Here is a 22,194-nt window from a genome sequence, read left to right as displayed (position 1 = left end):
TTTTTAAATTGTTCACCAACTCACAGAATGCATTTAAAGCTCAGTCGTGTGTGAAAAATAAATATTACCATAGCAGATTTTAAAGCCACATTCTGGTACAAAGAGAGCTTCAAAGTTTTGTAATAAAATTAGAAAAAAAACATTGAAAAAGAAACCTGCATACAGAGAAACCTTTGAGAAAGGCCTCATGATAAAGAAGAGGCACAGACTGGAGTGAGAACTGCTACACTGTAAGTAGAATCTTTGACCTTTGACCTTTTTGATCTACACTGAAATATCACACTTAAGCAACGACCAGAGCAGCTCAGCATCCATAGTTTCATTTTAGTTTAGTTTAGTATGTTTTAGGGGGTGATTTAAAGTTTGATTTTTAAATTTTCTTTCATCAGATTAAAAATTGTTCAAGATTTTGTCTAAGTCTCAGCACTACAAAAATAAAAATATTTCTTGAATTTTCTCACTCACCAATAAGTTTCAGTTTGTTGTCTTTTATCAAAGCCAGTAGGTGTTTTACTGTCTTGGAAGAAGGTGAGGCTGCACCCACACAAAAATGAGGAAGAAATTCTTGACCTTAAACAAATGACTCATACTTTCCAGCACACAGATTTGTCAGGTGTTCACAGACAGTTTCGGTTCCTTTTTACTAAAAGCTGAACAAGAAATACAACTGTAGTCTAATACTCATGTGTACCTTGACAACCAGACATGGAGGATCTCAGCAAATAAAGTTCTCTTCACAGACAATCAGATAAAACATGTCATCCACATTCTGGACAAAATATTGGATGTTGTGGTGGGCCTTCACTGTAAGTATCAGCAACAGAAGACTAAGATATCTTTGTAAATGTTTCCAGTTTATTGTTTTGCATCCATGTGTAGAACAATATAAATGGTTGATCAATAAAAGCCTACAAAATGGAAAGAATATATCAGGTACTTTTCATTTAACAAAGAGGTCACAATGCAACTTTTGTACCTTTTGGTTTTGAGTGAGAGCAAAGTTATGTTGTTCAGTAAATAAATTAATCCATTCTAAACTCCTCCTTGGTATTACTGATCACTTCCATGTGACTCATTTATGTCTAAAGCACCAGTCCTATACAGTCACTGCCAGCCTTTCTAAGGAAGAAGATCCAAGCTATGATAGCCTGTTTTTAACAACTCCGTGCTGAAAATATGAATTTGGCACCCTTCATTCATCAGCCGTCCCCCACAGATGGTTACAGTTTGGTCACAAGGTCTCTGTAAACCATATAACCTGTAGACCTGCAGCAGTCTTTCTTTGGATGAAGTTTATGAATCTGTGATTGTAAATGTATAATTTCTATCTACCTTAAAAGCCTACCATGAACTGGAAATTACAGGAACAGGAAATTGCTAGAACACCAGTGTCACTGTTCACAGTGAAGCTAGTTTTACATTACCGTGAACTGCTCCTTTAGAGACACCTTCAAGCTCGTCTGAAATTTGTAGTTGCCCACCTGGACAAGTCACATGTCTTCAGTAAAAAAGGTTTTAGGACTAAGACTGAACAAGAAGTATTTTGGAGGAGTCAAGTTGAGGCTTTCATATCTAAGAACACTTTATCAACTGTTAAGCATGGTGGTGGTAACATCATGCTGTGGTACTAGTGAAATACCCAAAGTTGATGGAAAAACTAAGGAGTACTACTTTTAAATTCTTAAACTTCACCTTGCACAAACAGCTAGATGGTTAAAACCTGGGCAGAATTGGGTGTTCCAATCTGATAACACTAATCAGAACTGGTTTATATTTGGACCTCTACACGTTTTTTACTCTAAGTGGGTTAAGTGAAAATACACAAATTCAGATTTGTGCACTTAATTTTTGTTTTCAAACTCACTGAAGTGGTATGTTGTAAAATCATTGCACACTGCGAAAAGAACTGTTCAAATATTTAATTAAATTTTTAAAGATAACACCTGACTATGTTCTGTCTGAGTTCCACAGCCTATGAGGTTTTCACCAAATGACCCTGTTACTCTTCACTGAAACCAGACTGACCTTACTTCCTGTCTCCTCTTCAACGACCAACATTCTGATATCTTAGATATCAGCTCCTGTGTGGACTCTGGAGGCAGAGCTTTGGTTCAGAGCTTCCTGTTCAGACCTGGGACTCTGATGTTAATTCTTAATTGTCTTTAAGACTCTCTGTATGTCGTGCACCATACATAAATAAACCTGTTTGAGTGATTTCACTTAACAGTGCCAGGAAATTGATTTCTTCCACAACAATTATTCATGCTGATGACACTGTGATCATTGATTTTTGTTCCTGGCAAGTAAGTGCTATTACCCAACTCAACAGAAAAAGAAACAGCAGACTAATAGAAAAAGCCCATTATTACTTTTACACTTTGCTTTTTTGGCTTACAGGATGAAGTTTTGGCATTTTTTTTACAATATTTTATTGTCTTTTTTTGTATTGTTTAAACTAATTTGCCATGTTTTGAAAACTAAATTTTTAAGACTACAACTATGACAAATGCAAATTCGTAAATCAATTGGTCTAACCACAAAAATGAAGTTTTGGAATCAGAATTGGGTTGTTTTTTGTTGTTCTTGTTCTCATCATGTTTAGTTTTAAAGAACTGGGAAATTCTAGTTCTAACACAGGAACAAATGAAAGTGAAATTTTGTTACCTAGTGTGGTGAGTGTATTTAAACCTCTGAGCTCAACTATCAAGACTATAGACAGTTGGACAACCTGAATGTTGACGTCTTGTTTAAGTCAAGTATTGATTAAACCATTCCTTAGTAGGTAGGTAGGTAGGTAGGTACATTTATTCATATGGCACTTTTCAGCACAAGGCAACTCAAAGTGCTTTACAACACAAGAACAAAATTACAGACAGAGTTACAGAATTAAACAATGAAACACAAAAGCTAAACAAGATAAACTAAACTAAGTGTACAGTTTGGATAAATAATCTAAAACATGAGAATGCTAAACTAATGATACCAAGCTTTCTAAATGGTACTAGACCCTCTATACGGCCGACATAACAATTACTAAGGTCTAAACATAACTAAACTAAGGTACTAACATTACCGAGGCCCGAGGCCCGAGGCCCGAGGAGACAGAGAGAAGAATACGTCCGCCTTCCACCAGGGCAAAAAAACAAAACAAAAAAAGTCAAACCCTCATGTTTTCTGGCCTTTTATTGAAGTTTTCCTTGTATCTGTAGAATCATCTTTACAATCTAAGAGTATGGTTCAGATTTTCAGTGCAAAAGGAATTGGTTTCATATCCCAGTCGAACACCCACATATGTTACATCCTATGCTACCATAAAATGTAGGTTTAAGGGTTGAAACATGGATTTCAGAATCAGACAAAAACACTTTGGGGATAGTGAATGTTGATATGTCAGACACGATGTAAAGGATGTTTACTTTATAATGTATAAATATCAAGAGAACTTGAGCCAAGGTATGCTACAAATGAATTACAGATATAATAACATTTGTAAATAGTTTTGTAGCTTAACAGTTTCATGAAGAGGAACCTTTATTTGATCAGTAAATGCAGCTTCAATTAGAAAACATACAATGCTCCTGATAGAAGTGAGCACAATAAAAAATAGTTTCTCCATAATTTCAACAGAGAGATGACTTGTGTATTTAAAGTAGTAGCAACAGGACTATATCAATTAAATATATTACTTCACTTCTCATTGAGTACAAATCTAGCTTAATTGTGTGCAATGTTCTCTGTTTACTGCAAAAAAACCTGATTTTTTAAAAGTTTTTACTTGTGCAACTGTTAAAGGTTTTATGTTTTTAGTTAAGTTACAATAAAAGTTAGAGTTGTTTGCCAGTCACCACTGACTGTTAGTAAAAATTGTGAGTAAGATGTAAAACTATCTGATTATTAATAGGTTTTTACTAATAAGCTGTACCTAAAAAAAAGTCAAAACATCTGAGAAAAACGTTTTTTTATGTTGATTTCAGAAATGAAGATTTTTAAAATCTTTTTGTCTCTGTGTGGACTTACAGTTTTACAGAAACAATGACGTAGCAGCGTATTTCACACACACCCGTTATCACTTCGTACCCTAGAAATCCAAACAACAATGAAGCTGTTTGCACCTTTTGTTGTTTGTTTGTATGGCTTTACATTTGTCTCACTTTATCCTGATCCTGCTGACATCAAACTTCGATCAATTGCTGAAACTATTTATTACTAAGAAAAGATTTTAAAAGGTATTAGTGATAAAAGAAAAGGGAGAATATTTAGCCAATCTAAGCATGATGTTTTTCTATATTTTGATGAGGACATTCTTTCAGTAGTGTTTTTATTAGAATAGTGTGGATGGAAAAAATATATATAGCAAAGGAAAAATATCCATTTAAAAAGTGATAGTGTAGATGGGGCTACAGAGCAAGCCTTCCTGGTTTATAGGGAAAATATATTTTAATATGTTTTTGTTTTAAGTAAAACACTTGATAAAAATGTTTTCTCCAACTAAACTTTAAGCCCCATAAATGTGATTCAAATTTAAGACAGAAAACTGAGTACCAAGGTCTAAATGTGACAGTGCCAAATCATCAAATTTTATAGTTCTGTTAATAGCAAGTTACAATGAACTTTTTAGACAAGTGTGAAATAATAACCAAAATTTAAAATTCTAATTATTATACAAGCATCTGCAAAAACAAAGGACCATTTCAGACTCTGTTTTTCCCAGCATCCTCAGTGGGATACTACTAAAATAGAGAATAGAAGAGTGAGGGGGAGCAGGTAGGGGGTCGAAGAGGCGTGAAAACAGAATATGCTTGTGATGTGATTAAACGTCTGTTCTAACACAGGGGTTCCCTGGAACAGAAATAGTCACAGGAGAGGGGGAATAGAGAGGAGGAGCAGAGATAAAGGTGGAGGTAACAGATGAAGCAAAAGCTCTTGGGATTCTTTAACTGTTCTGAGACGAGCTGCTTTCTGTGTTCTGCTGCAGAAGTTAGAGGTGGGTGTTGTTGTGGTGGGTTTCTAACCATGTTTTAGGTTCTGTTTGTCCGAATGCTTTTATTTGTGACGGTTTGGTTAAGGTTAAGGTTTTATTTTTAAAAAAAAAAAAGATTCTGCTCTTTTTTAACCCTCCCGTGGCCTTCGGCTTAAATTGACCTGAAGTTACAAGAGCTTCTCTACCTCTCTTTGTCTCTCTCTCTCTTTGGAGGGCTTCAGGAGGGTTAAGAAAAAAAGTTCAAATTATGGTTTTATAATTTACAAGACAAAGATTGGTGTTTTTGGTAGACTTACTTTTGTACCAAGGTTTGAGTTTGAGTTTATGTGAAAGAATGCAGCCACAGCTAGAGGGATGAATAGAAAAGATGCATGGGAATGGAAATTATTTACCTCCAGATGGCCTCTCGGTGGTGGGACTGTGATGGTCCACAATCCTGCCTCCTGATCCAGCTGGCAGCTCCTATGTGGGCTGATTCCTGCCCAAAGCATTACCTCATACCTTAATTTGTTCCACAGCATTATCAGCTTTTGCAAAGTTTTATCATTTTTACCCCAAGTTTTGATTTATTGTGGGTTCATTTTTACTCAGTTTGCACCATTTTAGGTTGTAGCCTTGAAATGTCTCAAGACTTCATGGTGGTCATTGGATTCTAACAATCATTTCAGCAGTTTTATGTTTTTAATTTTTATTTATTACAAAAATCAAGGGAACACTATGGCTAGAATAATGGCTAGAATTTATTATGATATAGGCATCTTGCTACTGATCTATTGAGTGAGTGAGTGAGTGAGTGAGTGAGTGAGTGAGTGAGTGAGTGAGTGAGTGAGTGAGTGAGTGAGTGAGTGAGTGAGTGAGTGAGTGAGTCTCTGGGCTGATGATGACAGAAGAGCCAAAGTAATTTCTTAAGTTTTAGCTTTGGATTGTGTGATTTGGGATTTTCTTGGTTGACTAAGTCACACATCTGAACAAAATATATTTATATCTTTACAAATAAGATGAAGAAACTGTCTGCTAATTTGTTTATTTGTGTTTTAATGGTTCTTTGTAAAAAAAGCCAATAGAACAGCCTTTATTACCTAAAAATACATGAAGTACCTCCACGGTACTTATGCATGCATCTCCTCTGTATCTCAAGTTTAACTTTTACTGTTTTCTTATTTGAAGAATTTAAAGAATTTTTAGTTTTTTTATATTTTATTAAATCTTAATATAACTTGATCTACTAATTCACAGGCCTGAAGCTTCAAAAACTCCTGTGTCTGCCCCAGTTGGTTATCAGCAACTGTGGCCTATTGAGTTGGATACCTTCAACTACTTCCTGTCTGCTGTGAAGGAAAGCTGCTATCTTGATGCCAACTAGAAGTTGTCACCAGAGGGGATGCAACCCCTGACAGTGCTGGCAGAACTTTTATCTTTACTTGAATCATTAAACAAAATGAGAGGAACCTCTGGATTCTGGTTTCTTTCCTGGTAAAAGAATGCCCTTGTCGCTAAAGTAAAGTGTATTGCAAGAAGTTGTTGCTGAAGAGGTTGTGTGACCACTCAGGAGAAAAATACAAACAGAAGAACAAGACACACCTAAAATTTGTTCAATAGAACAATGGGTGTTCTGTCTCTCCTTGCTGCACCCACCCTGCCACCCCAGGTGGTCCTTCTTGTTGGACTGCTGCTTCTAGGCCACTGGGGGCCTTCAGGAGTCAGATGTCAAAATGACACTGAGCCAATTGTGTTGGAGGGAAAGTGTCTGGTTGTGTGTGATTCCACTCCATCAGCAGAGCCATCAGGAAATGCTCTGGGCATGTCAGTGAGGTCTGGAACCGGCCGGGTGGCATTTTCTGCCATCCGTAACACCAACCATGAACCCTCAGAGATGAGCAATCGCACCATGACCATCTACTTTGACCAGGTGGGTTGTAATGATGTCTGAAAAGGTTAAGCATAACTTTTTAAACAGAAACAGTAATGATGTTGCACCATGTTCAAAGTCAATTCATTTGATGTTAGAGCCCCCATGCAAATTTAAAGGAGTTAGAGTTGTTGCAACTATAATTTCAGCAGAGAACGACATTTGTCCACAAACTGATTTGGAAGAATTTTTACACTGGCAAAGATGAAAACAAAGAAATGAACCTACACATTGTCCATAATAAAATATTTTACACAGACTTGCACATATTTTTAACAATTTGAAGATGTCCCAAAAAAACAATAACAGCAGTTTTCCTGAGATAAAGTTAAAATTTTATCCCCTGAGATACTTTATGCCAAGCAGTTAAATTTTGATTACAAACCTAACTGAATAAAACAATTACAGTTTGAGAAATTTTATTAGATATATTGCAGGTATTTGGATTGCAAAGAAAGTTGAGTTGTGGGATGAAAGGTAAAGTATCACTCAAGAAGATTAAAACAAAACACACCAAAATGTATATGCCTGTTTGTGTGTGTGCGTGTGTGTGGGTGTGTGTGTGTGTGGGTGTGTGTATGTGTATGTGTGTTGGAGGGGAGGGGGGATTGCCTGTCTGTATGTTAGCATAATATATTATGAACTAGTGGATGGATTAGTGACTGAGTAGTAACGCAGGACAGGTGTGGGTGGTTGAGGCGGACTGATAGAACTACTGAGCAGAGGAAAAGTGAATAATAACAAAAACACAAGAAACAAAAACTATACAAAGACAAAACTAAAGATGAGGACAATCAAACAAAATGAAAGACACAATAAACCCAATCCAAAAACATAACCAAAGACCCCCAAATCCTGACACTATTTCATTCAAGTTTTTTGGTTTAGTTTCATGATAATAATTTGCATGAAAGACCAAAATGAATGTCATAGCCTAAAACTGCTATTTATCAGTTTACTCTGGTGTAAGAGTTCATAAACGCTACTCTCAAGCCTGCTCACATTTTTAATGAGTTAGCATCCAGTTAGCATCCAGTTAGCAACATTATCTCTCTCTTGCCAGTGTTGTTGTTTTTTAATTTTGTGTACTGATGTCATGACAACAGTCTGGAGGTAATTGGTTCTTACCATTCCACGTTCCTGACTCGTTCGTTATGTGCATTGTTTTGTCAGCCATGACAGTCCTTGTGATCATTAGAATACAAATCTGAAGAGTTTTCATCTGATTACGATAATCCAGCCATCGGTTCAGGTTCATCCTGATATGTTTGTATATCTATTGTTCTCGTGAAATCTTCGGCATTTCTTTGTATTCAAAAAAGACTTCTTCTTCCATTTCCACTAGTAAACAACTGGACAGTAGCAGCCGGCTGGGGCACAGCGCACGTCATGAACGGCAACTCTGCCCCACAAATCACCCACTTCGGACATTATAGACTAAAATGCTAAAAACAAGTTATTTAAGTTTTAGGTCAGAAAAATGGGTCCCTGGAATGTTGTGTGGGTGTGTTTGATGAAATAACATTCATGAAATGTCAATTTTTTTAGATTTGATTTCTGTTCAGCTTTAAGTCATAAACTTTTATATTATCAATTTCACATTACATGTTTATTTTAGCAGAAATACAGTATTTTTACAGGAAGTGGCTGCAGCTGCTGCTAATAATAATGCTTGTAAAAAATCATCAAATTGTTTTGTTAATAAGTGGTGTCAAACTTTATGAAAGTATACTTGGATGAAATACTTTGACATTTCTCAGTATAATGTTGCTATAAGACAGCAGCAATCCACTTTGGTTTTGGCCCTGCTTACGTAGCTGTGAGCTTGTTAGTCCAATTAGAATTAATCTCTAGTTCCAAAACACTGGGCATGATATTGTCCTAGCCTAGGCATCAGGATGGCCAGTTCTGCTTTAGTTTCTTAGTAACCAAGCCACAGACCCCAGGTCATGGATAGGCTGCCATATTTGCCTCAATTCAATTTATTCAATTCAGTTCAGTATATTTATATAGCACCAAACCACAACAAAAGTCATTTCAGGGCACTGTACAAAAATATTCATATACATTCTAAAATGACAATTAGTAAAAGTTATCTGAGGAAGCCAGCAGATTGCAGTGAAGTAAAGTGAAATTTATTTATATAGCACTTTTCAGCAGCAAGGCGATCCAAAGTGCTTTACAACACAGAAACAACAACAGAATACAGAAATACAGAAATAATAAATATCAATCAGGTAAATTTTAGCTAATAGTAATATTAGTGAATAAACTTTCCTCTAAGAGGAGGCATTTGAAAAACAGAACTATAACAGAGTAATGAGGAGTTTTAGTTAATAGTATGATTGGTATAACTATAACAGGTAATTTGAGTAAACTAACAGTCTGTAAGTTTGTCAGTGATGTATAACCTAAACAACAATCAGGTACAGAATCAAATACAGAAATACAGAGATAAAAACTTCAAAAAAATCAAAAGCAATTCTAGTTAACAGAACAGTTGATATAATGATATTGATAATGATAACAAGTCTTTAGTATACTAGGTACAGAGCCGTTCAGTGATCTATAGATCAGTGGGAATATTTACAGTGAATATTTACTTCATCGCAATCTCGCATCCTAAGCAGCACATTACACACTCCATCTTGCTACAGAGGTTTTGTGCATGCTAAGAACTCTATTACCTATTTTCACATATAATGCAGACCCCATTGTGTTCTTAATATGCACCTCACCAAGACCCTGCAAAGAACATCCAAATTCTGACAGATTTTTTTTTATCTTGTAGCAGGATCAGCATGTGAAGGGGGTCTTAGTCAGCCATAAGTTGCTTGGCTGTATTTTGTTTAATTTTCTGCTTTTTTCTTTTCTCATCTTTAGATTTTAGTGAACGTTGGCAGCCATTTTGATCCAGCAACAAGCATCTTTGTGGCCCCCAGGAAAGGAGTCTACAGTTTCAGCTTCCATGTTGTTAAAGTTTACAACAGGCAGACAATACAAGTAAGAACAGCTTTAAGGATGGATGGACACTTAAAGGTTCCTGTTTGCTTTTTGCCTTTACTGACAGTAGTGCATTGACCCTATTGTGTAAGAGACCTTTACCAACAGTCCAAAAACATTTGTGACTCAGTCAAGTTATCTACATCTCCAGAAGAGCAATTGTTTTTCCCACCTTCTAGATGAACTGCTACAATCACCTTAAAAATGCCATATAGTTACAGTAAAGACTTTTACAGTAAATTGAGAGCCACAGGTGGTAGCGTCCTCTCAGATCTTTTGCCATTGATTTAAAATCTGCACCTACTCTCTTTCTTGTTTGTTTTCAGGTCAGTTTAGTTCTCAACGGCTGGCCAGTGATCTCGGCTTTTGCAGGTGACCAGGATGTGACGAGGGAAGCAGCCACCAACGCTGGGCTGGTGATACTGGAGCGAGGAGACAAGGCTTACCTAAAACTGGAGAGGGGGAACCTGATGGGAGGGTGGAAGTACTCCACCTTTTCTGGGTTTCTGGTGTTCCCCTTGTAGGGTCTGTTGCGGAACGATTAGGAAAGGTTGCGTTGTATGGAGGTCAGGAGGGGCAAAAATAAAGATTGCTTTGTTACTAAAACCCTTTAAAATGAAAGAGATAGCAATCATGGATACATGTACACCCAAATAATGGTATTCACATCAGGCATTTCATGTGTGAATCAGATGGTTGAGTAAATTCACTTTACACCAAACATTCTTTATTGTAATTTCCACTACCATTGGACTTCATCTGTTACAAAGACTTTAGTCTGTCCTAATGTGCTCACTCACACCAGGTGTAATTTTGGCTAAAGTTTGTGATTTTCCTTTCATGCATGAAACTGAATTAAAAGAAAAATGTTTGTGTCAATAAATAAAATAGCTGGTTACTGTTTGTCTGTCTTCTCATTAGCCTCATGGGCATGGTAGTCTTTAATTGCTTAATTTAGCATCTCACTGTGGGAAAATTCCAAGAAAATGGGCAAATTTTCTGTTGCAGTCTCACTGAGTGTTTGCGTCCAAATGACCAGCAAGCCATGTGGCTGAGTTTTAAATGGCAACCTTTATAATAAAAAAAAACAACCTAAAGTGATCTATGGATCAACATTTTTTTTGTCCTTTTATGTAGTTTATTTTAGCTATTTAGTTGTAAAGAGAAATAACTAAACTACCTTGTTCTAAACAATAACAGTGCAAACTAACATTTTGTCTTTCTAATCAGGAAATGGTCATATATCTGATCAAATGCCTAAAGTCTTCACACTAACATGCGATTGGTTTGAAAATTGTGAATATTCAATGCTATCCTTAGGACTCTGACAACAAAAATAATAAAACACCAAGAATTAACTGAAAAAAACAGGTGACTATCATGTTCAAAATTTATACACCTATTAAAGCTGATATTTTGGAATTCAAACCATCAGCCATTCAGAAACCCGAGCCCTGAGTTCTGTCATCCCTGCTGATGTACAAAAACTGTGCACAGTGTCTCTCTGCAGTGGATCCGGTGGCAGATGGAGGATTGGCAGTGAAAAAGGGAACCAATGCCAGAAACTTGCTGGGTTCATGCTGGACCATCACAACTGATTTATGTCAGCTTCCTGGTACACAGCAGAGGTCGGTGTTAGCACTTTACAGAGTCATGTGTGAAGTCAAAAAAGAATACTATATTATGGGAACAGAAGACTGTTCCCAGTTCCTTCCTGGTCACTTAAAATATACTTGCCTTACCTCTAGTCTCTTCTCAGTGTTAAGTTCATGGTTCTAGTTTAACTTTAATTTAAAAAAAAAAAAACACTTCCAGAAAGCAAAAGGTGGGAGATAAGTGTGTGTGTGTGTGTGTTTTGTCTGTCTCTTAGCAGAATATCATGAACTACTGGATGATTTTTAATGGAGCTCTCAAAGTAATCATTGGATGTATATCTGTAACTGATTAACTTTTAAAGTCAACTTGATTCAAGAGCAAATTGTCATGGTTTTAGTTACAGATTTGGCCCACATGCAGAACACACTCAAGAGAAAGAAGCAGATTTAAAATGTTTATTAAAGGATTTGAGTACTGAAGAGGATGGTCTGGGACTGGGAACTGGAACAGGTCTTCAACTGTATGAAGAGGTGAAATGGTTAGATTGGAAAGAAATAAAATGAGTAATGGATGACTGGAGAGGTTGTTTACAAAAAAAAGAGTTGATGGTACACCGCCAGGGAGAGATGAGTGGGGTCTGAGAGCTTGAAGCTGGTGGTGCGAGATGGTGGTTAGCATCCTGGTTAGCTAGGAGGGTGAGCAGAGTTCAATCGGAGGGGGTTCTCAAGGAGAACTTCCAGGAAGCTGCCAGCAATAAACCTCAGGATGTGAGGCAGACTTAGAGACCTGAAGTGCAGCGTGAGACTGAGAAATGTTCTGGAGTAGAAAACTTGAGCACGGAGATAACCTGGGAAAGAGACACACAGAGACGTGAGTAACTTCGGGGAAGAGGCCAGGAACTACTGGACTCCAATAGTTAATGGCAATGGCTGTCTGTTTGGAAAACATCTCATGAGCTAATGGATGAGTTTAATGAAACTCTCAAAGTAATCAATGGATGTACATTCACAACTCATTAACTTTTAGAGTCAATCCAAGTCAACATAACCGCCACAGTCAGTGGACCTTAAAAAACACAAAAATTGCTATAACCACTGCACTTAAAAGCCTTCAATTTTCTCAAAAAACAACAGTGCACCTTATAATCCAGAGCTCCTTATATATGTAAGAAGTCGTAATGTTTTAGTACGACTTTGGCAAATTACAAAGCCGCATCGCTTGTAGCATTAAGGCTCAGTTATAGTCATGGTTTGTAGTGTTGCGCAGGGCTCCGCAAACAGCGTGCAGACCTGAGTGAGCAGTGGAGGCGTTTATACTTGACGCTTACATCTGTGCAGTATTCTAGACAGAGACAGGGGGCAGTACACTACATAACCAGCAGAAATGTGGTAAAAAAAAGAGAGCAGATAGTTGTCCCACACCAAACATGGCTGCACGTACAGAGAGGATGTTTAAACTTAAAGTATTCAGTTTCACTTTCATTGATTTATCTGCCTCAAATGAAATGTTGAGTACATATATGACATTATAAGGATAGTAAACTGTACTGTATTATTAGTTGTGATTCGCCCATCATAGGACTAACATTTCTTCCCTCTGTGGTCTATAAACACTCCTTTTTATCGACTGCAGCAGTAATCTCCTTCTATGAGTTTTAAACTGTTTGATTATCTTTGTGATCTCTCATAGAGGGATCACATAAATGCTGATACAGACGAACCAGCTCCGCTAAAGCGCCAAAATCGTCCATTTTGAATGGAGCGCGATGCGTGCGGTTCGCGTGAAGTTACAAAAATTGGGAGGTGCATGACCAATGCACTGTTGTCAAATCACAGTTTATAACAATGAACATTGTTACAATTTAAATATAGACAAATTAAATCTATTATGCTCCAATGAGGAAACAATTAATAAACCTTTTTAAAGACTTTCTGAGTCTCTGCTAACATAATTTCGAAATAAAACTCGAGACATTTTGATTTTAATGTTTTGTTTCTTTCATCATCTCACTTGAGCATATTTTTTTGAACAACTGAATATCTTTGCAACTCCAACAAGTGGCAAGCAAAACATATATATAAAATAAGGTAAAATAAATAAAGTGTAAAAATTTAAAGGGAAAGGAGTTTGAATTTGTGTTTCAAATGAAAACTTTATTGAAAAGATAGCTCTTACTCCCCCCCAACACACACAGCCAAACCTTAATGTTTTAAATTATCTGAATCATAGTAGACAATGATATTTTAACTACTGTAAAGTTTATTTAGGGTGTTGCATATGTTTTATATGTCATATACCTACACCTATACTGCTAAGCCAAATTATTTTTATCCACTGTTGAAGATAGTACCACAGACTTAAATAGAATAACTTTCTCCACACTGCATATAATATCTAACAAATATTTAAGATCTAGTTCTTTCAACCCATCACTGAAGCTTCAAAACTGAAGGAAATGTTAAAATCCAATGTGACATTTAATCCACACGCACACAAACAAGTTAAAAATCAAATTTGCTTTTTAAAAGGTTTATTTAAAAATGTACAATTATTCATATGTATAAAAGTTTCAGTAATTAATTTCAGTTAATTCCTTCTCTATCTGAACTTTTTTTTGCTACAAAAGGAATGTTTCATTTAAAATAATAAAACTGAATGCAACAAGCACCTGTAAAAAAATTGCATTTTTCAAAGACTTTTATATGACAGCATGTTATGTGTAGGTTGATGGATTATGTTTGTTTTAATCCTAATGCAACACAAAAAGAAAACAAATTCCCTGTAGATTTCACTTTAAGCAATCTCATCTTGGAGAAATACAGTTTAATTCTGACAGGATGACAAGATAACAGCGAGTTTGATAGGAGCAGACCAAAGCAGATTGCTGCCATCTTGAAACAACTCCAGTTTCAAAAATTGCCCAAAATTTTATGCAAACAAGTTTTCAAAACGTTTACATCACCACTAAATTTACATTACTTATTTGTTAGTACACATAGCAGCAGCAATGACAGCTAGCTGTAGACCTTCCTTGCTGATACAGAGGTTTCAAAAATTTTTTAAAAGGTTCTTAAATTAGCATTTACATAAACCGTAACAAACGTTTTACAATTAGATTTGTTTTAACATGGCAGTCCACTTTGCTCTTGGTTCTGTTCAGACTAGCCTTTAGCTTGTCAATTCAAATAAACTATTTTTTTAAACTGAGGTCATTCAAAGAGCTACCTACAACAGGTAAGATAATAATTGTTCATAACTTTTCAACAGAGCCCCATTTCAAGATGTCAAACACACCAATGTTAACTATGTTAAAACATACAGAATATTCACATCTTCTAATTATAGTGGAAATTTTTGGCATCTTGAGGCAAGTTGGCAGTGGGACTAGATATTTTCTGATCACAGATGGTAAAAAAAAAAAAAGTATTTGCTTGTATTCACACTACTGACAGTACAAAAAGAAGGTGTGAGGATAAAAAAAATAAAAAAAAACCCAGAAGAAACAGAATAAATAAGAACTGATAAAAAAATGTTTTCAATGCTTTAATGTTACAAAAAATACATGTGAATCCTGGCTAATTTAAAAAAGCAAAACAGAATTGAGATTTTAAAAGAAAAATTTAAAGTTTTTTTATGTATTTGACAAAGTTCTTGCTGTGAACAACATAAAAAATCTGAGATTTGACAAATTCACTCAGTAATGTGGGAAGTCATAGCTCGGTGGAGCTGATGGGTGCCGTTTCCTCTCTGAGAGGCCAGGATGGAAGACGTTCATGAAGTTGTTGTTGCCACTCTGAAACCCAGTCACATTGGAAAAGTGCATGTTGACTGTACGAGGAGAAGGAGGGTGGCAGGCAAAAGTGTCAGGGCTGGAAACCTGACGCTGCACACAGGAGAAAAACAGTTTGTAATTAAAGGCCTAGCTAACATTGATATATAAAATATTTAGAGCTTTTATTGTGTTCTTGTGACAACAAGAAGATTGACTCTAAACTCTATTTCTCTAAACTGAGATCATTCAAAGAGCTATCTGCAACAGGTAAGAGTTTCAAGGAACCCCTCTTCAAAATATTTGAACTATTGCTTTAAGTGCAGAGTTTTTTTAAGTTACTTTCCAGTTGTTGCTGTTTATTGAGTGTGTGGGAACATAAAAACACCTGGTACTGTGGTGACAGATGTTCTTTAAAAGACATCTGTGAGTGTTTTGTTGCCCTGAATTGAGTTGACCTCCTGGTTGAAGGAGACTGTGGTGATGTCTGGATGGGATGAACAGAGGACGCTTTCATCTTAAAGTCTGTTGAGGTGCGGGCCTGGTCAACATGACACAGACCAGTAAGGCGATCTGGAGAAAAAGAACATGGCTGAATAAATAAAGCCATCACAGATGAGTTGTTTACATATTTGTTAGTTTCACCTCCAGCTTCCTTTTTACCTTCAACTCTTGATTTGTCTTTTTGATTTGCAATCCAACTACCAGCCATTTCCTGCAACATAAAATAGTAAAGTTTTTGTCTGGCACTTAGATTATGGTTCAATAACCAAATGTCTGACATAAAAAATAAAGTATATTTTACAAATCATGTAAAAGTGGGCTGAATAGAGACAACTGCTAAAATATGTCTGGATATGTTGGTAACAAATGATGAAAAATGGCCTTATTTTGGCTAAATTGCAGTTTATTATTATTTGAAGACTAAAATTTAGACACTTAATAATTTGAATCAATTTATTTAGGCTGAAATTAAATTTCTATTACTGATTAATATAACCAAAATAAATGCTGCCTAAAACCCCTTTTTTATTTTAATGTGTTCACAACTATTTCCTGAAAAAAAAAAAAAAAAAACACTGTGAAGCAGGAAGTGATGCTTGCAATATTTCCTCACAGCAACAGCAAAAATCTGTGGTGTAGCAACAATGTAGGACTCACCATTTTGATGCAATAAAAGAAAAATCTCCCACACTGTACGTCACTCAATATTTGTCTTTGGTAAAAATACCAAATATTAACCTTTTGAGTAATTTTGTGTCACTAAGGTAATAATATAAAGGGACATTCTCATCATTTTTGAAGTGATGTTCTGTCCAATAATTATCAATAGTTAGTACTTTATCAGGCATGAGTACTGAGTACAGAGAAAGAGGCAAAAGTCTTTGTCCAGGCTGATCTGACAGTTAGCCAAACGGGAGCTTTTTTTAATCGTCTTTTAGATTTATAAAACAACTGTTTCTCAAAAATGAAACTTCTGGTGTGAAAGAACACTGCACTGCAAATATTAAACCTTTACACTTTAATATGACACTATTTGTTTAGCTTGCCACTGTTTTCTCAACTGAACAACATCTGTGATACAAAATGAAAGCATGTGTGCTAAGCATAGATAGACTGTTTGTTATATGCTGATGGTGCTGAGGCTACAATGTATCAGTCCGCCAGAAGTTGCGTGAACATTTGGACTGACTAAATGACTGATACATTTGCAGTCTTGGCACCATCGGCATAAACATGGCCATGCTAAGCACACATACATTCACATAGTAACACTGATGATGTTTGGTTGAGAAAACAAAAACAAACTAAAACAGTCATGTCTAATCCTGGTCCTGGAGGGTCACTATCTTGCATGTCTTAGATGTTTCCCTGCTCTTCAGCAGGTCTTCAAGTTTTGCAGAAGCCTGTTAATCACTCAGTCATTTAAATCAGGTATGTACAAAACAGGGAAACACCTAAAACATGTAGGATTAAGGCCCTAAAGGACCAGGATTAGATGCCACTAAACTAAACAAACGTGTCATACCAAAGTGTTGGCTAATAAAGTGTTCTTTCACACCATCATGTCATTTTTAAGAAAAAGTTGATTTATATGCTTGAAAAATAAAACAAAAAGAAAACGGGCACTCGTTTGGCTAGTTGTTAGCCATTAGCCTAGCCATACTCTGTGCCCTAGGGATGATCTCACTGCTGATAAGGTACTAAATACTAATAACTATTTGGCAGGACAACACTTTAAAAATGAGTGGGCATTTAAACTGTGTTTTGCTCATCATCAATGAAATCTACTTAGTCTTTTGAAGCTGAGCCTCTTGTGGAAAAATTTGAAATATTAATGCGACAGTGTCTGTCAAGAATCTTACCTGAACTGGCGGGGGTCCTGTTGGCACATCATCACAAAGGTTTTGCGCTTCAACTCTACAAGTCACTATAAAAATTAGAAAAAGACCATGTGAGAGATTTTGAAAAAAATTATGTTTTCAACAATATAATGGTTAAGGGGTATGAAGACCATTAAAATAACATGTAATGAAACAGACCTTCAGTCTGAGTAATAGAAAGCCCCTCGATCTGATCTGTTACTCTTTCTTCTTCATTTCGGTCCTTGAAAGAGGAAGAGAAACAACAAGATCAGGCTGTGGCAAAAATCTGGATAAAAATACTATGATGTGTCACGTGTAAAATTTTACATGTCAGCCTGACTCAAAGAGTGTGCAAGACTTGTTCCTCACCAGTTTCTTCAGTACATAGTGGACAGCATCAATAATTGAATGCTTGTGCATCTTGTACAGTTCTTCTGTTACAGTTGTGCACACTGCAAAAAAACACAAAAATGAGAGATTCAATATCAAGCTAAAGCAACACAAACTGTTACAGTGTAGACTTTGTTACAAGTAGAAAATGGTAATCAGCTGCATGAGCTAAGTCAGAACTTCAGAGTTTGTTATCAGTTATTTCAATATTTTCCAAATTGGCTTTGACAAGGGCTACATTTTGACACCTAGTTTTTCTTAGTTGATCTGTTCTATTAATGCTAGTATATGCCTCCTTCACATCAGATAAAGGTCCCGCTATGGCATAAAACATTAGCCAGAACGTGAATGGTCTTTGCAGGGTCTTGGCAAGGTTTTCGGGCACATATTAGGCATGTAGTTGACTCCTCATTTTGTATATATCCACAATTATTTTGGGCTTGCACAAAACTTTCATAGCAAGGTTGTGGGGGTTGATTAGCGTGGTAGCATCATATCAGAGTCATGGGTGGAGGCAGTTTCTAGGCACCAAATGATTACTGAGCCATGCTCAGCTATCCTTCGTTCACTTTTTGGACACAAAGCAAAAACCTGCTCTCATTTGCAAGGAAAAGGGAGGAAGCAAAAAGGGTGCATGTGGTTGAGGTTTTTGCACACAGAAAACCTCTTCACCTGCATCATCTCTGAATGCTGCTGAATGGGGTTTCTTCCTCTACAGAAAGGCTACTCTACTTGACACTTAGACTTAGGCATTTGGGGCTTCATGTTTTCTGAATAGTCCCAGATCTCATGACACAACAAATTTAAAAACTAAAGATTTATTCAAACCATGTATTATACCACTGAAATAGTATTTCAGCATTGTATTTTATAAAATCTACATCCATTTCACTAGACCATGAAGATTCTATGCCTGACATTTTTTGCACTGTGACAGAGTGATGCTGCATCAAAACCAAATTGGTAAAGGAGGTCTCTTTATCTAGCTAGCCTGGTTTGATGGTTTAATTTTTTTTTTTTTAATAATTTCTTGAATTTTGACAAGGTCATTGCGCAGATACAATACTTGTAGTGGTAGCATCATGCTAGCATTTAGTGATCTTTTATCTCATAGCTGCATCCTAACTTGGTCAAAGAGAGTCATGCCCAGGTCGTGGTGTGATCACTGATGTATGTGGAGATATACTTGTGGAAGCATGCTGCTGACGGGGAATTGTGAGAGCATGGAAGAGCCTCTCAGAAATGTGGAAATTAGCAAGGAATAACCTGTTTGGCAAGTGTTAAGTCATGATTGTATGAAGAGAGCCTAAGGACAGCTGTGACTGTGTGTACAAAACTGTTGCCCAGGTTCTTCACCAGTCTAAGTTGTATGGGAGAGTGGCAAAGAGAAAGCCACTGGTGAAGAAAATACACAATAAATCTCAACAAGAGTGTGCCAAACAGCATGTGGAAGACTCAGTGGTGAAGTGCTTCTCAGCAGCTGGCACTAGTCAACATTTAACTGTAAAAACACTGAACTAAAAGTAATAATCCTAGGACAATAAGGCATTAGCAAAGTCAATATTACTCAGGGATTTGAACTAAAAAAAAATCCAAAATGTGTGACATTTGTTTATGTACTGGTGGTGGTCAGAGGGCTCGGTGGCACCGGTGTGATGGCAGCCTCACTTCTGTCAGCCCGCCCCAGGGCAGCTGTGATTACAGTGTAGCTTACCACCATCAGTGTGTGAATGTGTGGACGAAAGGGTGAATGATTGTAGTGTAAAGCGCTTTGGGGTCCTTGGACTAGATAAAGCGCTATATAAGTGCAAGTCATTACCATGTATCCATCCACATTTTGAATTAGGTCAATTTTAAGTAACTTATTTTTGTTCAATCATTCCTCAAATAACAGCATGGAGATTGTTTTACTTTGTTAGGTATTTTTCTTACAAGATCACCTCTTGGCTTTTCTGTGTGGAGTTTGCATGTTCTCCCTGTGCACATGTAGGAGTTACTCCAGTTTCCTTCCACAGACCAAAAACATGAATGTTAGGTTCATTAGTGAGTCTAAATTGTCCCTAGGTGTGACTTGGAGTGTGAATGGTTGTTTGTCTTGTTAGTCTGTATATGTCCCTGTGATGGACATGTGACCTGTCCAGGGTGTCCCCTGCCTCTCGCACAGTGACTGCTGGAGATAGGTACCAGCTCCCCCATGACCCATAAAGGAAAACAGGATAAAGAAAATGGATTGATGGATGGATTTTTTTTTTTTACTTCGAGAGTTGGGCCGAGTGCTGGGCTTTGAATCCCAACACTTCTGCATGAGTTCCATTAGTGTTGCCAATCCTGCACGGCCCGCAGCCTGATGCCTGATCTCATCCAGCGATGGACGATCTCCCTGTGGGATGCGAAACTTCACTATGCTGGACATTGCATCTGCAGTGAAGAAAATATTAAAAACAGAGATTTGTTAACATCAGTAATGTCTCTAATGATGCGTTTAATTTGTATTCAGAAGTCAGATCTTTCAAGCTCTAAGCTGGAACAAGAGCTCTATCAACAATACAGAATAGGCCCGTCAGTAAATTGTCAGATTAATCAAAATCCAAAGCATTAATTCCCTCACACAACAATCCTGGATACAAGTGTCTATTAAGTATATCCATGATTTTGATGGGGTGAAAGGTCAATTTCACTGACAATGACATTGTCCATGTAAATAATAAACAGTTCAACTAAAGTTAAACTCAAAGTTCAGCTATCAGCTGCAGTATGAAGAACTTACCTGTTGATAAATACCAGTCTAGACAAACTGATTTATGATCAGAGCAGTAGACTTGACGAGTACCACTCAAGATTCCTTTGGTGGCAGTGATCTTAATAAAAATAAGATCCAATGTGCAGCCATATTGTGATGACATTTTCTATCTTAAATGTTTGTGGAGTTACACCAAGGACAACTTACTGTGGACTGTCTTATGAATGGACAGATAGGCACAATCTAGGCAACAAGGGGTTTGTGTCATAATTTGGTATTTTCAGTTTGTTGTTTTGATTATTGTCTTGTTTCGGTTTGAGTTATTGTTTCAGTTTAGTTTTTCCTGTTCATGTTTGCTGTCACTATTCACTCCTCCCCAGTCACTCTTTTGCCTTCCTGCCACGCCCATCTACACCTGTCTCTAGTCTGGTTAATTGCTTCACCTGTGTCCACTTTCCAATCACCTCCTGATTATAAAAACCTGTCCGTTTCTCCCACACACCACTGGATCATTCCGTTTTGTCATGTCTCTTTGTTCAGTGCCTTGCCTTGCCTTGCCTTCCCTTCGTTTTGGATTCTGTTATTGTTAGTTTCTGCTGCCACGTCAGCCTTTTGTTTTGTTAGAGTTTTATTTAAATAAATTTTTGTGGATTAAGATGAGTCTGCGTTCTGGGTTCGCCGCCATAGTTCCACCTTATGACAGTTTGATGCTTTTATGTTACTCAGATGACAAGCTAGAGCACAGACAAGGTTTTAACAAAAGGGGTCCAATTACTACCAGTGGGCATGTTGCTACTGTGCTTAAATACATACAGTATAGAGAAATCCATTGTTATCAATGTGTACTGCTAATTTAAATAATGATAATAATTTATAATAATAATAATAATAAATGAGTGTGGTTACTGAGCACAACAACAGGCAAGTCCAACTGTTATGTTGACTTTTAACTGGAGCATAAATAACTTGCATGTGACCTCATTCCCAGATTTTAGTTCCAACTTCCAAAATAAATGGAACACAGCAGATGTATAAGGTCTAAAATGATACTTATCTTTTATGCTAGTTAACAAGAATATAAAAAAGTATAAGGTCAATAGTTTTGAGATTAAATTGGAGGGTGAAATCAGGGCATAGGAGCAGCCATTTAAATGTACTGTAGGTGAGTTTCATTGATAGCTCATTCATTCAGTTGTCGGTGATTTCAACATTCATGTTGACAGCCCCCAAGACCGAGGGGCAAAAAATCTGTTTAATATATTAGAGAGTTTTGGTCTAACACAACATGTCAAACAAGCAACACACACTCAAGGTCACACACTGGACCTGGTTATCAGTNAAGGGTGTGAATATTTCTAATGTCTCTGTAACTGATGTCGCCCTGTCGGATCACTTTGCTGTTATCTTTGACAGTTCTTTATCCGTTAACCCACTTGTACA

At 36.8% G+C, this 22,194-nt stretch overlaps 2 protein-coding genes across 3 annotated transcripts in view; one reads left to right on the top strand and one right to left on the bottom strand.

Annotated features, from left to right (window-relative positions):
• Positions 1–666: 666 nt before the first annotated feature.
• Positions 667–10,791, top strand: si:dkeyp-74b6.2 (cerebellin-1). 2 transcript variants are annotated; one of them, XM_025010900.2, is made up of 4 exons: positions 667–806; positions 6,218–6,890; positions 9,774–9,893; positions 10,220–10,791. In XM_025010900.2, exons 2-4 carry the CDS (start codon positions 6,585–6,587, stop codon positions 10,415–10,417), a joined length of 624 nt encoding a protein of 207 aa, XP_024866668.1. In that variant the 5' UTR covers positions 667–806; positions 6,218–6,584; the 3' UTR covers positions 10,418–10,791. The 2 variants fall into 2 exon arrangements, with proteins under 2 accessions (XP_024866668.1, XP_017292976.1); XM_017437487.3 differs by lacking the exon at positions 667–806 and adding an exon at positions 4,857–4,984.
• A 3,203-nt stretch (positions 10,792–13,994) lies between these two features.
• The window catches only part of ripk3 (receptor-interacting serine-threonine kinase 3), an 18,753-nt gene continuing 10,553 nt past the window's right edge, over positions 13,995–22,194 (bottom strand). The window contains exons 8-14 of the mRNA XM_017437488.3: positions 20,271–20,432; positions 17,994–18,076; positions 17,802–17,865; positions 17,625–17,689; positions 15,922–15,973; positions 15,647–15,831; positions 13,995–15,372 (exon numbers count right to left, since the gene is read on the bottom strand). Of these exons, the coding sequence (XP_017292977.1) occupies positions 15,184–15,372; positions 15,647–15,831; positions 15,922–15,973; positions 17,625–17,689; positions 17,802–17,865; positions 17,994–18,076; positions 20,271–20,432 (800 nt within the window). The 3' untranslated portion in view covers positions 13,995–15,183. The remainder of the gene's footprint in view (positions 15,373–15,646; positions 15,832–15,921; positions 15,974–17,624; positions 17,690–17,801; positions 17,866–17,993; positions 18,077–20,270; positions 20,433–22,194) is intronic.

Source organism: Kryptolebias marmoratus, linkage group LG7, assembly GCF_001649575.2.
Source record: "Kryptolebias marmoratus isolate JLee-2015 linkage group LG7, ASM164957v2, whole genome shotgun sequence".
Classification (NCBI taxonomy): domain Eukaryota; kingdom Metazoa; phylum Chordata; class Actinopteri; order Cyprinodontiformes; family Rivulidae; genus Kryptolebias; species Kryptolebias marmoratus.
This window is presented reverse-complemented; position numbering and strand designations above follow the sequence as displayed.

Coding starts and splice junctions, on each gene's coding strand:
- si:dkeyp-74b6.2 (XM_025010900.2), top strand. CDS start 6,585: ATGGGTGTTCTGTCTCTCCTTGCTGCACCCACCCTGCCACCCCAGGTG. Junction 6,891..9,773: donor TGACCATCTACTTTGACCAG/GTGGGTTGTAAT, acceptor TCTCATCTTTAG/ATTTTAGTGAACGTTGGCAG. Junction 9,894..10,219: donor ACAACAGGCAGACAATACAA/GTAAGAACAGCT, acceptor GTTTGTTTTCAG/GTCAGTTTAGTTCTCAACGG.